Source organism: Anopheles arabiensis, chromosome 2 (genome assembly GCF_016920715.1).
Source record: "Anopheles arabiensis isolate DONGOLA chromosome 2, AaraD3, whole genome shotgun sequence".
Lineage (NCBI taxonomy): Eukaryota > Metazoa > Arthropoda > Insecta > Diptera > Culicidae > Anopheles > Anopheles arabiensis.
In genome coordinates, this window is record NC_053517.1 from 93,474,443 (window position 1) to 93,491,952 (window position 17,510).

Below are 17,510 nucleotides of genomic sequence, written 5' to 3' on the forward strand. Positions count from 1 at the left end.
AGTAATCAGTAACATCACATCAGCTGATGATACCTGCCCCCCACTGACCGAAATAGCAACTTGCTTACAATGGCCCGCTCGCACGCACGTAGTCATCATCACATGCCTCAACAAAGTTTGATAACACAGTAACACCGCCCACCCTCTCGCTCCCATCTACCTCCTCTTCTGATTACACTTCAATTCAAACATCTAATCTCGGAATTTCAACCACCTTCGCGCAAGATGGGAAAACACTGCCGATATCGCCCAATTCGCATCTCTCTTATCAACGCGCAGCGATGAGTCACCGACCCCGACACTTACCTTTTGCGGCGCAACACATAGTACTGCTTCTGGTCCGGTTCCTCTCCCTCCTCATCGGTCCAGCTCTCCTCCTCCTCCACCTCCCCCAGCTTTGGCTCGTGGTGCTGCTCCACCTCAGCCGGCACAGCTCCAGCTCCTCCACCACCACCACCGACCACCGCCAACCCGCCAGCATGCGGTCCACTGTACAGATACGCACCGATCCCGGCGCCGCCAGCACCGGCCGGCTTCAGGTTGCTTCCCGCGCCCGGATGCTTCAGCAGGATCGTTTTCCCGCCCGCCGGCTGGTTCGGCTGCTTCAGGGCGGCCCGGTACACGATCACGTTGTTGTCGTTCAGGAGATTCCCGTACGCGGCACTCTGCTGCAGCTTCTCCGAGATGATGTTCACCTTCCGGTCGAGCGTGTCGATCTTGTCGTCGTCGCTGCACGCCCGATCGAACCGCTCGTTCCGGTTCATCGCGTCCATGATCGGGTCCGGGCTGGAGCCTTCCCGCTCATCGTCAAACTCCTCCGCATAACCGTCGGCTTCCTCCTCCCGCAGGTCTTCCTGCTGCTGGGAGCTCTGCTGTCTCCGATATCGGTAGTTCTGCTCGGAACCGGGCACCGGGACACCGCCACTCGTCGTCATCATGTCACTGCTCCGGCTGTTGGTCATCGTGGAGATCGAGATCGAGTTGCCGTTCTCCTCGTCCTCCGGCACCTCCCCATCGTCCTCGGACTGGGGCTTGCTGCTGCAGCGGTACGCACTGACACGCGGCTCCACCGGCAGCACCCGATCGCCGGCGAGCCGCTCGCTCACACTCAGCCGCCTCAACGCTTCCTCAATCACCTCCGGCTCCACCTTCTCCTGCTCCTCTTCCTCCTCCTCGCGCAAGCTTGCCGACATGCGCTTCGAGGCCAGGTTCGGGCACGGGCTCACATCCGGCTCGCTAATGTCCATCGGTTCGGTTTGCGTTTCCGTGTCCACAAGCTTAACGTGGCGCGATTCGGGCTCGCTCTGGACGCGTCGATCCCGGCACGGACTGCACTTTGGGCTGCAGTTGATCGTGCCCGAGCCGACCCGCCGATGGCGGAGCTTTTTCACCCTGCCGGAGGAGGTCGTCGATGGAGCCATCGGTTGGACGGGGACAGCTTCCGGGCTGGTGATGGGTGATGTTACCGGTACAGCAGCTGCTGCCGTCTGCAGGGGTGCCAGTGTACTGTAGGGTGGTGGTGGAGCTGCTGCTACTGGTACCACCACCGACTTGGCACCCTGATGGCCGGATGGGTTCAGCTCCGCATACAGCGTTGCCTTGGCCGGCGTGACACCGGCCGCCGTTGGACTGGGTGTCGTCGAGTAGCCATAACCACCCCGTCCGGGCAGGGCCGTCGTCATCGCAGGAAAGCTGAACGGTCGCTTGCGGTTTGCCTTGTCGCCACCGCGCTTCAGGAAGCCACACTTGCGCTGTTCTGGTGCAAGAAGCTTCTCTCGCCTGTAGATTGAGAGAGAGAGAGAGACAGAAAAAACCATTAATTACGGTCGCGAAAACAAACGCACAAAAATTCGATTCGCCGACACCTACTTGAGAATTTCCTGCTCCTTCTGCTCCACCTGCAGTATCAGCTGCGACAGCTGCATGCACAGCATGTTCGTCCGCTCCAGCTTCCGCTCGTACGTCATCCGCACGTCCTGCGCGTGCTTCCACTCATCCTTCCGCTTCTGGATCAGGTCCTGCTCGTGCTTCTGTATGTCCATCCCATTGCTCGTCAGCTTCTGCATGTGGCTGCGTATATCCTCGCGCCACGAGCGCTGCGTCTGGTAGTACAGCTCGTACTGGCCCTTCTCGCAAGCCTGCAGCAGCTCCCGCCCCGCAATGTCCAGATGCGTCAGGATGATCTTGAACGACGGCCGGTTGCGCGGTTTCGCGCTCCAGCACTGCTTGATCAGCAGCTTGAACCCCTCCGGGCACGTGTCCGGTATGGGCAGGTACAGTGAGTTGTTGCCGACCCCGAATATGATCTGCGACGAGTCGACGTTCTTGTACGGCACCTCCCCGGTCAGCAGCTCCCACAGCACCACGCCGTACGACCAGATGTCGACCTTCTCGTTGCACGGCTCGTTGCGGATCACTTCCGGCGCCATCCAGGCCACCGTGCCGGCGAAGCTCATCTTCGTGCTGATCTCGTTCCACTCGCGCGAGGTGCCAAAGTCGCTGATTTTGATGACGTCATTCTCGCCAATCAGGATACTGCGGAAAATAGGGATGTTAAAGGTGGAATCGTTAGCAAAATCATCACATTCCAGGAGGAGTTGAGAAGGGGTTTCTAACACGCCACACGAGAAGGCATGCGTTCTTACGTCACACGCGTTGCATAAGAACGGACCGCATAGCCATGACGTCATCTTGGGGTGGCAAGGAACGGGCTGGAAATTGGACCACACGACTCCCCTCTATTTGGTTTCCCTTTCACCCCACAGAACAACCACGCGCCCGAGCCTCGTGCAATGGTACACACAACGGTGGCCTCCTGGTACGCATGCGTTTCCTTTCGTTACGAAAGCAGTAAAGTATCACCGCTACCTCGCTCTCCCCTCAATGTTGTATCTGTTTCCACGCATGATGCGCCACGATTTCTCGAGTTTTGCCGGTTCCGGCAAAGGGGGTTGGATCAATTTTTGGATTTTCCCAGCAAAAGTTCAGCGGCAACAACACACACGCACATAACCACACAGCCACACGCTGTCCATATAGCACAACCATTCGGTAGCATTTGGAGCAAAGGCGGCCTTGGAAGACGTCATCAAGACGTCTTGGTGGTTGCTATTGGCGAACACATTGGCGGTTCATGGCGCACTTTTCCCAACCACCGGTCGATTGGTTGAAGGTCAACGCCGGAGAGTTGGGTTTGAGTTCGTGAATGGTTTAATTAAATGTTTATGTTTGTTGTTTTTGTGTTATTGTAACTGAAGTCATTGAACCGACAAATTTATTTTACGCATTTTTGTTGTTGTCCCGTTTCATTTGAAGGAATTCAAATCTTTTTGAACATTCTTTAAGGAAGTAAGACTCTCTTTAAAATCCCAAATAAGTCCCTTGGCTAGTAAAACTAAGTCCTTCAATGAAAACATCGTCTTACCAACCAATAAACAACACCCAATCTGCAGACTACCAGGGGAAACTGAATTTTCGCGAAAAATCTCCACTCCTTCGAGCGTGCAATGAAAGCTTGTACTTTCATTAAGTTTTCCTCTTTGCACTGGCCGCGGCAGGGCAAGGAGGAAGTGGCAAAGTCCGAACCGAAAACCGCCATAAAACTGCACACTATCTACGCCTGTGTGCAGTGCTGCTGAGCAAGGGGGTTTAAAGTGGTAGCGGTATCTTCAAACACTTAATTCCGGTGGACTTTACCGAGTGCCGGTTCAACACAGTAAACACACTCCAAGATCCAAGAAACGTTCAAGAGATTTGTAAAACAACAAAGACACAATAATTAAGACATCAAGACGCTACAGACCGGTAAAAACCGGCATGGGGTGAGCGGTGAATGGCAGCCAACTTTCAGCGGTCAATGTTTTTGGGAAAGTGCCTAGTGGACCTCACACCTACGAAACATCGTTTGCACCGTCGTGGTACTGATCAATATACTTACTTGGGACTTTTCAGATCACGGTGTATGATCTTGTGCGTGTGCAGGTACTGCATGCCGAGCGCGATCTGCTGCGACCAGGAGACGAGCTGCTGGGGCGTTATGACCCCGCCACTGTCCTGCAGCTTCTTGTGCAGCGGACCGTGCGCACAGTACTCCATGATGATGCAGAACACTGGCGCCTGGGTGCAGACCCCTCTGTTGGTTGGTGGCAGTGGTGGAGTGGAGATACGACGCATAGTTGCATGTTCCGCGAGTGGCAGGTTATCCAGGTCAGGTTGTGAAGACGTTGCATGGGCAGGCATGGGGAAAAAGTAGAACAGAAATAGAAATAAGTTATGTGTCGATGTTCTGGAGCTGGAGCTGGTTTGCACCACCGGAAGTCTTGGGGAAATGTTACGGAGAATGGGCGCCCTAGGATGGTCATAGACGGTGGGGGGTACGGTCGTAAAAATTCCATAAATTATGCAGCTGTTTCTACTTCTGAACCCTTCGCGAGGGAGGGCAAAAATGGAATTTCTTGCTAACACTATGGTTTACAGATAGAATTTTTACCACAACTTTGTATTTTCAACACAAATTGGTAACTTCAAACATAAGTAAGACGAATTTCTGTTACTACTTGTTATCAAACTTACTTTGTTATCAAATACTTTGTTATCAAACTTTTGAAATGTATTTTACAGTTCAAGATCACCAAAAGAATGTGTTAAATTAAAACTGTTAAAAACAGTGTTAAATTAAATAATAGACATTTCTTATTATCCCTAAACCTTGATGTAATTAGACAAAAACCTCGTTAGACGAGTTGTAGGTCAAATCAAGCACGCAAACGTTTTCTATCGTCGAGTTCTTCCGCGCCAGAAGGAACCGCGATAGAATGGTTGAACAAAAGCATAGAAAAATAGTAAAACGGAACGGGAGGCGACAGAAGGCCGGCTATAAATAGCTTTGACCTAGCGGCAAACCGACCTGGCTCCTGGATGGCGACCCACTCCACTACACTGGCGCTCGTGCAGGCCCCCGGAAAGCACCAAAGCCTCGCAAGCACGTGACACACGCGACAGTGTCGTGCCGTTTATTCAGATTTCAGCCCCTGCATTGTAAGAATTTCAATCCTCCCAACCTTCTCGCTACTCACTTGAACTTGACGATGTTCTCGTGATCCAGCTTGCGCAGATGCCGGATGTCCGTCTCCTTCAGCTCGCGCACCTTCTTCACCGCCACCAGCTCGTTGCGCAGCTTGCCGCAGAACACGGCACCCTGGGCCCCGCTGCCGAGCCACACCATGTCCGTGATGGTTTCGTACGGAATTTCCCAATCCTCAGTCTGTTTGCTCTTCATCTCCATGATGTGGCTCTTGCCGATCAGCGACAGCACCGGTCGCATGCAGCCGAACAGCCCATCCATCCAGCCCGCCGTCGCCGGTTTGCTGGACATGCCGACACCGACACCGACGCCGATGCCGACGCCAACCGGACCGACGCCGGGGCCACCGGCCGCCACCATGCCCACCGGGAGCTGGGGCCACCCGTTCGCACACATCGCCGGGTGGTGCTGATGGTGGTGGGGCAGGTGGTGTTGCAGGTAGTCCGGGCTGCTGCTGTCGTCGTTACCGACCTGCTGCTGGTGGTGGTGGTGATGGTACTCGTTGCCATAGATGACCTGCGGGTAGGGTGGAGCCGGTTGCTGCTGTTCATTGTTCAGGCCCAGCTGATCCAGCTCCTCCTGGATCGATATCATGCTGTGCGGGAGAGAGAGGGAGAGAGTAAAGAAGAGGCCATTATATTCAGTTTGCAAATAATGGACATAGAAATAATGTTCAAATATATTTAGGACTTCATAAGAGACCGTTGGAATTAATTATTAGGCTAAGATAAATTCTTCCGCTAGTAAATGAAGTAGAATTCGCATAAGTGTTGTTACTTTTTACTTGGAAGGCTCAATATCTACGCTGAGTTCTGCTGCTGGGAATAGTTCGTTCGCCAGTATCGGAGTGAGGTATCAGTTCCTGGACTAAATGCTTTGCGATTTGTTCCTTGGCTGATATAGGTCCAGATAAAGTCTTTGTATAGCAATAGGTTCAGTATCGGTTCAAAAACTAGATTGAGTTTAGCATCAATTCAAGGATCGGTATGAGATCTGAGTATCAGTTCCAGAAGCGGATTGGGGTTGGGGTAAATTTGCAGATCAGCAAGGGGCCAGGATATGTTCCAGGACCTCTATGGGCTGAGGATACAGGATTGATATGGGTTCAAGATAAGCTCCGTTATGGGATTGTAAGAACCGTTGTAGGTTCAGATTAAGTTCGTGAACCAACATAGGTATGGGATCAGCTCCTGGACAAATATGGGTTTATAAAACTTCCAGGACTTACATAAGTTAAGAGACAAAAAGACATAAGAATCAGTGCCAGGAACGATATCTGAAATGGTTTATGTATCAGATCAAGAATCAGTATTGGGTCAAGATATGTTCCAGAACCTGTATGAATTTAGCATGTATATCAAGACCAGAATAGGTTCAGGATTTTTCCAGTTTTTTTTTTCGCTTTAACCGGATCACATTAACTAATTTCACTAGAAAAAAACTCCCTTTTTACAAGAATAATGAACTAACTTCGATATCTCTCGTCAACTCCATCTCCATGGAAATCCCCATTCTCCAGACTACAAGTGACCTTAAAACCACTATCTAGTAGCTATCGGCGACAGTTTCATTCCTTGCATTCATAGGGGGTGGACCATATACCCCCCCCCGCCTCCTCTCAAAGTGTGTGACATTCTTGACCGTACGGACCAAAACACTTCCTTGTATGGTGTGGCCGCTACGTGAAAGGGAGCAATAAAACATCTTATCAACCAGCCAGCAGGCTAGCACACTAGTGACAAGGGGCTATTAATAGACATTGTCCAAATCAGTGACTACTCTACACCATATGCTAGGTAGTACAAGAACATTAAAAATCTGGCTCGAGTTTTGTTCAATTCACTCTGATAAGAGATTGCAAAACTGCGGAAAAGATAGCAAACGATCATGTTAAAAAGTCTGAAGGAGAAGAAAACGATGAAGATTGCTTCATTAACCGTGTAGAACTAGATGTAACGTAGTCCGCAATGTGGAGAAAGAGATGACCCAACACGCTTATCCGGTTCGAAGGACCAAATGCTTCTACCCAATCGCTGTCAACATCAAGCAATGTCGAAAACCTCATCTAACCCAGATCGGTATCACACTCCAGTGCCACACTTACTATCGAGAAGACGTCGTCGACGGTAAATATCCGCATCGATTTGCACATACACACACACACACACACGCGCGCAGTCACACATCCATGCACGGAGAAGATGATGTTGTGCCGTGCTTTATCTTATCAGCGACGGTTTTGTTGTGTGTGGTGTGTTGCCATTTGCGGTTATTTGCCAACAGCAGCAGCAGCAGCAGCGGAGAGCCCGCGAGAAGCAGGTTGTCGACGGCCCCTCGGATTGCAATAGTGTGCCTGTGTGTGTGTGTGTGTGTGTGTGCAGGTCGGACGATGTTTTGTGCTCTATTGGTGGGCGCGCGATTATTTTATGCCACCGTCATCTATTTCGCGTTACGAAAATTCCGACCATACCGCACGCGGAGGGAAAGAAACAAACAAACTGCAGTGAAATAAATCCATCTTTCGCGAAGCTCAAATCGCACTCGAACTCGGTGAAGCAATTGGATGGGTAGAGGTGGCGAAAAGCGAAATCCAAATTTCATTCAACGAGAGGCCGAAGCGACCTGCGGCTCCAAAACTCCAGTTGGTTGTCAAAACAAGGAGTCTTTTTCTGCAAAACGGATTTCCTCGCCAAAAGTCTAGACTAGACGGGAGTTCTTCGCATCTCTTCGCAATCCGCCATCCCGAGTCTACACCAAGCAGTCGTAGGGTGGGAAAACTATTTTTCGATAAATCACTTTCCCCCCGAAGCCCTCCCCAAACAACCCGACGATTTTATCATATCACGCCACCTGTCCAAAAACCCATCGGCGCCACCGTATTTGGGCGGTTTTGTTTGCGTTTCCCATTTTTTCGCCAGCAGTTCGGTGTTGCCTAATCTCAACGACCCCTTGTTGGGGGAAAGGGCTGGCCGTACCGTAGCAAGGGAAGGGGATATCTTATTAGCAGGCGAGTGTCGGCACCACATTTGCAGACACACAAAAGGTACGATGCCGCACCACGCGCGCCCGATCGATTTGTGTGTGCAATTGGCGCGGTTGTGAAGGCGTTTTGCGAACGCGAAGGAAACAGCAGCATTATCATGCGAAGAGTAGCGGTGTTTGTGCCTTTCAGGGCTGGGGGATGTGAAGGAAAAGCACACGCATACAGCATGTGGTATCCCCCCCATACGGCTGCGCAAAGGTTTATTTTTTCCTGGTTTACTCCAGTTCAGCCCTACCACATCCCTTTTGTGCACGTCAATCTTACGTGTGCGTGTTTGCCGTTTTCTGGCATCTACGCAGTAACCATTTCGATGACCTTTTTTGCAGGGAGTGAGGTAGGTGTTTGTAGGTGTTGTTTTTTTAGTGGAGCTCCCACTTAGAAGAATATGTGATTTAGTCTGTTTATTACGATATAGAGAGTCAAAAATAGTTTATTTGATCAAATGGATAGTGTCCAATATGTGTCCTTCTTCCAGTTCCATATTTCCAGTATAATCTTCAAGAATCTCCATTAACTAAAGTCTTCATGCTGTCTGAGAATGTCTTAACTCCATGAAATATTCTTTGGAGGTATCATAAGAACAACTAGACATAATAAAAAACAAGACGTACATCGAACGTGATTTTCACACGAAATATTAAACAGTTCCATACGAAATACATTAATACGACATACGTAAAAAGGCCTTACCACATAGGACCTTTCAAGACTTAGTTTGCCACTGTAGCCAGTTATCCAAGACCTTGACCTAAGAGAGAAGATTCGAATGGGAATCGAACATATCCGGCCTTGTAGGTGACGACCCATCGATCCAATAGACTACCGGGCCGTCTCCAGCAAGTACCCGCATACACCGCATATATCGTAGAAGCTAATCTAATTTAGATCAATCAAGAGGACCATGCCCATCAATCAAGAGGTGACTTTGTAGTAGCACACAAGGTGACAATTTGTTGATCAAATTTAATGGATAATAATCATAATGTCCCATAAGCAGGGAATGGCCTGTTGGTAATGAAGTATTTTGTGAGATGAGAATCGTCCTTCACGATCCTTTTAAAAGACCTGGTCAAAAAGCGCCAAGAATTGATGTCTTTATGGTTTAAATTTATTTATTGAAGATTTTCAGATTTTCGTATAATAGGTTATTCCTGTTATCGATTCAATAGAAAAGAATTGTTATTTTGAAACTTGTGAAGAATGGTGCTCAATAGAAAACTTAACGACCATTGAGATACTTTATTCTGGAATACAAAATTTCACAATATTCCGCTACTAAGGAGAAGTTTCTCAAAAGTCATTCATTTGGAATTTTTAACAACATTTTACCAAAATTCTCTCTACAATAAGTCTCTCTCTCTCTCTCTCTCTCTCTCTCTCTCTCTCTCTTTCGCTCTTTGTCGTATTAATTATCACCTCGTGCGACACTTCGTAGTCGATCATCTCCATTTAGGGAATAGTTCCAGGAGGGAAGCAAACCAGTTCTAATACCGTTAGTTACACAATTCCCAAGCCCAATGCCCGGTAACAGCAATGCACCGCGGGGGCTCTTTGTTTGCGAAATCTGATCTGATGCTCGCGGAGTACGCGACCCACAACGCAACGCTAACTAATATGGCATGGCAATCGGTCTTCGTCCAGCGTGTTGCTGCCAACGCTCTTCTTCTTTTCCCGTTTGATGAGATTTTACGATCGTTGACATGCCGATCTCAACTGATGTGATTTTCCGGCTCGACAAAAGCGCGCTGGCGAGTTTGTTCGCCTCGTTCGATTCTTTGTCTTTGGCCATCCATCGGTTGGAAGGGCGAAGGAAAAAAAAACCATACCAGAACGACACACACACGATCGTCGTGATACGGGAGGAGGGGTGGGATGTTATTTGCGCCGACTTGTCTGTTAGGTGGTGCGTGTTTATTTATTTGTTTGTTGGTCGTTCCTTGACCGCATCGGAATGGCAAAGTCGCAATACGCAATGCGATCTTCCGCGTGTTCCGATCGTCGGCGGTGGTTCTGATCTATCAAACTCATCAACAAAATGTCATCGATAGTCCAAGCGAAACACGTATTGTTTAGTAAGCAAAAGCTACACATAATCCTTGTCAATTTGAGGCTCAGGATGGTTCCAGTAATGAATATGAACTCCAGTGGACTATGTTGGAAACATTAATAAATGAATAAATATGTAACATAACAACTAAAAACAGTTGGGAAACTATTGTTACCTTGACACGAAAGAAACAAACACAAACTAGTGGAAATAGCTACCTTCCACCAATGCATCGAATGCACTTGACCCCATTATTCGCTTAAAGATGCCGAACGCGGGCAATAGAGAGAAGTGACAAAACATCATCGATACCGTCGCTTGTCAGCTATCAGTTGTCAGTGTCAGTGTTGAATGCAACCGCCCCCTGGTATTTCAACAATTCGGCTACTCCAATCTTCATCTCTCTCTCTCTCCCTCGGTTCCACATCAGCGATGCACTCTTCCGCGAATGATGGGGATACGCGCTCACGGATGCACTCGCTTGGTCCCATTTTTCCAGCGATGATAGAGAGCGGTGTGGTGGTGGTTGAATGACCTTTTGCAACGTTAAACTGACAGAAGTCAAGGCGGCAAGCTCCCGCATAAAGGTAGCCCGATTGTGCGCGTCGCCGGGAGAGCAATGCAATGCTTCTCCGATTGGTACACCAGAAGAAAAACAAACCCTCAACGAATGATTTACGTGTGGTGAGGTGTCTGAAATGAAATTTGAAGCAAAATGCGACATCTCGCATTTTGAGATCCCTTTCGAAACGAACGAAGAAGAAGCAGAAGGCGAAAGTCGTTCGTAATTCGAAACGCACCCGAGCGCAACTTAACGCTCCACCATTTGCCGCCCAGTGTTGGGCCATGTTCGTGTCCAATCAGCAGAGTTTAGGGCGGGGAGGGGGTGGGCGGAGAGGAAAAAATGGAAACATATTTTCTGTTTTAGTAAAAATACGAACGCATCACTTTTCATTAGCCCCACACACACGCGTCGACCCCGACCTCGTTAAAGGTTTTTTTTTTGGGGATTTTGTTTTTGCTACAAAACCCCAAAAAAAACACTCCAAACGATACTTAAAAGTTTGACGATTTCCGGTTGATTATGAAAAAAAAAAAAATATTGCGCAATTTTAAGCTACTCAAACATGTTTCTACTTGATTCGCTTTGATTACTACAGCGGCAGAACCGAAGGTCTGGGCCCGTTCATGCCGTTGAGGCGTTGATTGAATCTATAGATTATGGCGAGCGAAGTACCTCGATCGATCGTAGAGCGACCCTCCTCGTCGCCGATTACGTGTTACGCCAATCTGTCATTAAAATCACATCAACGCTAGACCCACAGACAAACGGGGGAAATGCAAAAAAGAAAAGAAGTACTTTGTAAACCGGGCACGGGTAAATGGCAGTACAATTCCAACAAGCCACAAAACCACCCAGGATTAATCCGATTAAGTCACCTAGACTTGTTTGCGTCTAGTATTGAATGTGGCTCCAGAAGAAGAAGAAGAAATAAGTGGGAATAAATCCGAGGTACGTGGTCAGGGAGCGGCTGATCACGTTCATCCCCTCCTCTTGTATGTGGGTAAGCGACGAACGTTCTTTGCCTTATCAGTCGGAAGTGACGAGACAATCTCTCTCTCTCTATCTCTTGCTAGACCACACGTATCACAGCCAGAGCTTCAAACGTCAGGGAACCTTCGAATCGCAAAGCGGCAACGGGATGGAAGGGCCACACTAACGAACATAGTAAAGTTTATGATAATGCGCGACGGAACTTTGAGCTAAGGTCGATCCACTTTCCGTTCGAACGCAAACGCAAATAATCCGCACCTTCTTGTTTTGGGACGGTGATTTGGGAGGGTTTGGGGAGGTAAAATGGAACTGGTGGTTGCGCCCGAGAGAGCATCGGTCGGCCGAAGGTGACACTAATGAGGAAACATTAGAGCATTGGAGGTTAGAGGCTCGCAAAGGCCTAGTGCTCGTAGAGCCGTGCAAGCGTTTCTCTCCTTTATCTCAGACACTTGGGACACATTTTTAAGGCTCCAAAAGTCTTTCAAGTATTGAAGCATTGGGTAACTTCCTCAACAATAAATACACATTAATTACCGTTAAGACCGATCAACTCCGATAGGAAGTGGATAAGACAGATCGAATTTAATGCTTTAAAAGAGAGGTCAGTTTCGAAGCCTCAAGATGAAGGTAACATAAACCATTAATACGGAAGCTTCTCTTCCATCCCACGTAACACTTTTCGTCGTCTACAACTTCACCCTAATCTTGGACTGATTATCGGCCCGATTCTGCTAATCATTCGACTTGTTGTTATGGTACACCAGGGTTGACTTTATTTAACCATTTGCTTGTTTTTGAACATCAAAACGGAAATATTTTTTGCTCCATTGTGCACTAACACACGCACACGCACGCACGCACAACATCAATCCGAAACGGAAGTGTGATGAACGATCGGAAAACAGGGAAGATGGCTGCCGCTGTGCTGCTTATCGCCTCATTTGCATTCACTGGGGCTAATTGGCTGATAGACGTCCTGTTCAGCTTAGCTTAGTGTTTGTGTGTGTGTGTGTGTGTTCGGAATCGGAATCATTCAAGTGCATCCGAACTTCTTTGTACTTGTTTGCGGGAGCAAATCAGGCACAGTCACAGTGAATTGGAAAGCAGTTAACAATAATGGACATTGGTCGCTCCTATGTTTCTCTGTACAGATAAGACTTTCAGTGAAAATTTCATTCCAAATTTCCCTTTTTGTAACGTTAAAATATGTGCGTCTATTGTAAAACCATATTCCTGGCTCTTTTACAGCTACTAAAGCTGAACGTTGGAATTTCCCGAGATCATCTCACAACTGCTGGTGGTTTTACTGGAAGTTGCTGATGCTACGTGACACATGGGAGCGATCGTGGCTTTGTTTGACGCAAACACGATGCCTTTCACTCTTCACACTTCCATTACTCGAACCCCTGATCGTGACAGGCCTGATCATTAAACGTGTTAATTCATTCAGAATTCACGATACAGGATACAGAGCATCAAACGTTAGGCTCTTCCTGACAAGGTGCAGTGTCTGTGTCGAAGATAATTAGATACCTTGTTTCTGCTTCGCGGGGCACTGTTGAGGAATAGTAATCGCATCTTGTACTGCTTGTATTAACAAATCCAAGACCAGAGCTGTAACGACAACACATGCTCTGAGATACGCAATGTCAGCTTCAGTGCTCTAATATGCTACAAATAATGAAGATCTCTTAGTTGCATCAGGGATATGGAGATACCGATAAGGATATTAGATGCCGTGTGCTACTAAGAGCAGTAAAGAAGATCAATGACCTGCTGTAATTCTGAGAGCTCTGAACGACATCTACTACCCAGCTACGATAATGTTTCTATTAGGCCATTCACCTTGATAGCTCCTTTATCGGAGATCAAGTCAAAGAAGGGAATAGAATGTACTAGAACAAGGGGTAGAAGACCTAACGGTATTGAGCAACGTTGAACACACCGTAAACCAGTGATCAACGAGCATGCAGGAAGAAAGCGTCACTACTCGTAGATCGTTAGAAAACAAAAAAAAAAACGTCTGAACATAGATGGTAAAATACGTCCGGGGATTATAGTTGGATATCATAACGTCAGACCAACAGTTCAACATGTTTCCGGGATATATCCCATGGCAGGCAACATACTCGACGTCGAAAGCCTCCCAACAGCTCAGTTATGTGCACGTGTTTTAGTTGCAAAGTTTCCAATGACTCAAAAATGCATTCAACTACTTCAAACCAACTCATATGTTATCAAGAGCTATATTCCCAGGGCTAAAGAGAGCCGCATGTGCCGGAACCAGTTAGACGGTAGTTATAGTTACTGAATTATTAGGCACAAGCTACTCTATTTAACGGAGACGTGTACGTTAAGTACTGTTATGCCAGAAATTTCCAGCAACTTCCAGTAACTTCGTCTCGTTTGCTATGAAACTATTTACAGTAGCTTGATTAATCTACTGATAACATAATGCGAGTCCTGGGGGACCTCTAAATAGGGAGTTGGTTCGTGTTCTATTTCCTTTATTGATCACCAATGGCGTGAGATATAAATATATCCGTATCGATCAGAATTAGGACACAATTAAAACGGTTGCTTTCTACAACTGCCTGTGTTCTGAGCTGCTACAATAATGAAGAATAAAGCTAAACTCCCTAAAAACTAAACAGAACGATCGTTTGGGCCCTTTTTTGGGGCAGATCTCATACACACCCTTTCTTAACGATGACATTCTCGAGGACGGGCTTGTCCGGGGGTTCGCAGCAGCGCTCGAAAAACGACCCAACAAACACCATGGTACCGTGGTGGTGGTGGCCGCCCTTCGCCGATGTCGGTTGCCGTTGAACGATCGCGTTGCACTGTGGCGTATCCAATTCTGCTGCTGCGGCGATACGTCCTAGGGTGGGGGGGTGTAGTGCAGGTTCGTGTCTTATCCGGCACGAACAGAAGTACAAACAGAACACACTTTCTTTTACACAACCAACACACACGCACAAAGCCACGCAGACACAGGAGAAAGGCTACACTTTCGCTTGTTTTTGTTTGTCTCTCAGAACGATCCAACTGTTTGAACGTGAATGGCTTGGTTGTTTTTCCATCAATTTTTGTAAAATTTGTTTTCGATTGCTGTAAAGTTAAGAAACTAACTAAAGTAAAGCACCATTTTGTTAATATCAAAAACCCATGTGGCACAAGTAATTGATCACAATTTCATCTAAGATATATAGCATCAATTTTTCATGTTTTCATCCACTACACTTGTTTAGCATTGGACAGTAGTAGCTTTGCACTCTTCCTCAGACACTCAAACACGCATGGGCAAAGGTGAAAGCTCTCTCATTCGTCTGCCGTGGCAGCAAGGATACGCTAACGGACCACAGCGAACATCGTGTTCAAAGGTTGTACCGTTTTTTGTTATTCGAAAGGCATTTTTTGTGGTTTGAAAACGCTTCTCCACTTATTTCAGCCCATTTCCGCAAGGTCTCTGCGGACAGCCTGCGGCCCAAAGGTCGACCAGCTGCCGCTCAGGCGAAACGAAGCCATCGAAGCACTTAATCTAGGCCACCCCTCATCCCCTCCACACCAAACAAACTCACACACACACATGTACAGAGAGAGGTTTTTTTTTGGGCCCAACCTTTTTCGCAAAGCCTGAAACCGAAACGCTCAACACCCGCTCTTTGTGGTGGAAAGATGTTCGACGTTCGATCCGCGCAAAAGGCGGATGTTTATCGCGCCCCAGACACAGGTGTGTTCGGGGTGGGTGTACAAGCAAAAGGGTTGTGCAAAAAAAAAAGAGGAAGAAAAAAAAACATAACCTTTCCGTTAGCAGGTATTGGGAGAGGATTTTTTGCCCATAAATCATCTGCTCGCTTTCGGCGAGGGTGGGCTATAAAATGACGCACTTAGCCACGCTTAAACGCTCGCTTGTGTAGGTGTGTGTCTGTGCCACACATACATAGAGGAGCTGTAATGAGCGGCCTGTATGTCACAGGCCGGCAGGAGCTGTCCACGTTCGTTTGTCCGGCTGCTAAACGCACAAAGGAGAGACAGACACCGCACGCATCACGCCACCACAGAGGAATCGGGCACGCACGCTCAGCGGCCGCGCAACGCACGCTTTATGGAATCGCACACACACACACACACACACACACACACACACACACACACACACACACGAACGAACGTTAGGCGCGATAGATTCTGCTTCCACACACTGCTCGCGCACTACGCACGCAAACGTACAGGTGTTGCGCGGGGTTCGCTTCAAACACACAGCCTTCTCTTCGAGCCACCTCTCTCGCCGCACACGGGCGCGCGGTCGCAAATGGATCCACTGGTGCGGCACCGCGTCCCCAACCAGGAAGGCCTTGAGCGACACCAGCGTCAAGGGTATTTGACGATCGGGACGGGAAAGGCAACAAACAACTGAACCTACTCCCGCCGCCACTGTTTGCACACCCGTACGCACACACACACGTACGATATCCAATAGACAAATGCACACACACACACACACACACATACGATACGACACACGGTACGACGGTGGTGGTGGAGAGAAAGTCAGTGTGCGCGCCGCGACCAGATGATGATCGTGGGACGTACCGTGCGAGGGTGGCTAGTGTGAAGTAAGCAGACGCACGTCTGGAGGAAGCACACAAAGCTAAGGGAGAGGCAAGAAACACACTCACACACACGCACACAGAGACACATACACGCGACGGGTCTTTGTTATTCACGGCGCGGTACGACGAGCGGCATACGGGACCGCCTTGAGCTGTTGAGTCTCGCGCAACTAATGCTGGAGATGTTGGGGATGCTACCCTGCACAGCTGGCCTATAGGCTGCACACAAAAGTAGGCTTAGAGATGCGTACCCCTCGGCGGGAGAGAGTCGCCGCTCGGGCAAGAGAGAGTAGCGAGCGGCAGGAGAGAACCGGCGAGAGAGCGTGATTGTCTTTCCACTGCAGGGTTAGGCAACCAGTGCACAGCGTTCTGTTTGGTTTCGTACCATTTCGTACCAAACGAGGAACGAATCTCTAAAGATTCTTGAATCTCCATAAAAATTGGTCTGGATGGTCAGATGGGCTGAGCTATTTGATCTGAGCAAGATTGCAGGAGTCCGGAATTGACTGACATATACTGTGTACAGGCCATAGACATCAGTACAGACTACATAGCAAACTACAATACAATACAGACTACATCAGTAAGCTTCTAAGTACACTCGATGATCTTGTCCACCTTGTCTTGTCGGTGAAGTGCTCGACCGCCTTCTTTGACTACCAACTGGGTAGATACTGGTGAAGCTTGACTCGTGCGTCTTCCTCGTCAGTCGAAATATTTGATTTGATTTGCCTTTACATTAGTGGACATGTGCCACCCTTCTTCGTTATCAGACGAGAGACTTGTCTTGGTCTGGAGACCTATGCACTACACTAGTGAGCTTGTCGGTGTGCCTCTTTCTTGACTTGAACTTGACGTCTTGATACGAGGATCGTGCGAACTACATCAGTAGCTTCTAGAGCTTACTTTCCCACCTAACAGGTTGGCTGATAAGTCCTCGGTCTGTCACATAGATGGCGCCGCTAGTATTAAATGCATCTTATTTTTATATAGTACCAACCTTCTTCTTCTTCTTCTTGTGAGAGGGGATGTATCCTCCTATGTTGTTCAAACGCTTGTTTGAAACAGCATATTCAGAGGCTTACTCTCTCTTGTAAAGACTTCGACTATCTAGAGTCATATGTCTGGCAAATAGGGTACCAACCTTCAAATGATTCGTGTCAAAA

General features: G+C 48.2%; 1 protein-coding gene across 10 annotated transcripts in view; it reads right to left on the reverse strand.

The window, feature by feature from the left end:
• LOC120908797 (mitogen-activated protein kinase kinase kinase 13) overlaps positions 1-17,510 on the reverse strand; it is a 32,222-nt gene that overhangs the window by 4,381 nt on the left and 10,331 nt on the right. Inside the window, exons 1-6 of one of the 10 annotated variants that reach the window (XM_040320161.1) lie at positions 16,411-16,529; positions 14,426-14,839; positions 5,076-5,678; positions 3,938-4,132; positions 1,870-2,535; positions 307-1,779 (exon numbers count right to left, since the gene is read on the reverse strand). In XM_040320161.1, coding sequence (XP_040176095.1) covers positions 307-1,779; positions 1,870-2,535; positions 3,938-4,132; positions 5,076-5,678; positions 14,426-14,508 — 3,020 coding nt within the window. In that variant the 5' untranslated portion in view covers positions 14,509-14,839; positions 16,411-16,529. Of the gene's footprint in view, positions 1-306; positions 1,780-1,869; positions 2,536-3,937; positions 4,133-5,075; positions 5,679-14,425; positions 14,860-16,324; positions 16,530-17,510 lie in introns of those variants that run through there. The other 9 variants (XM_040320162.1, XM_040320164.1, XM_040320165.1 and 6 more) reach the window with 9 other exon arrangements.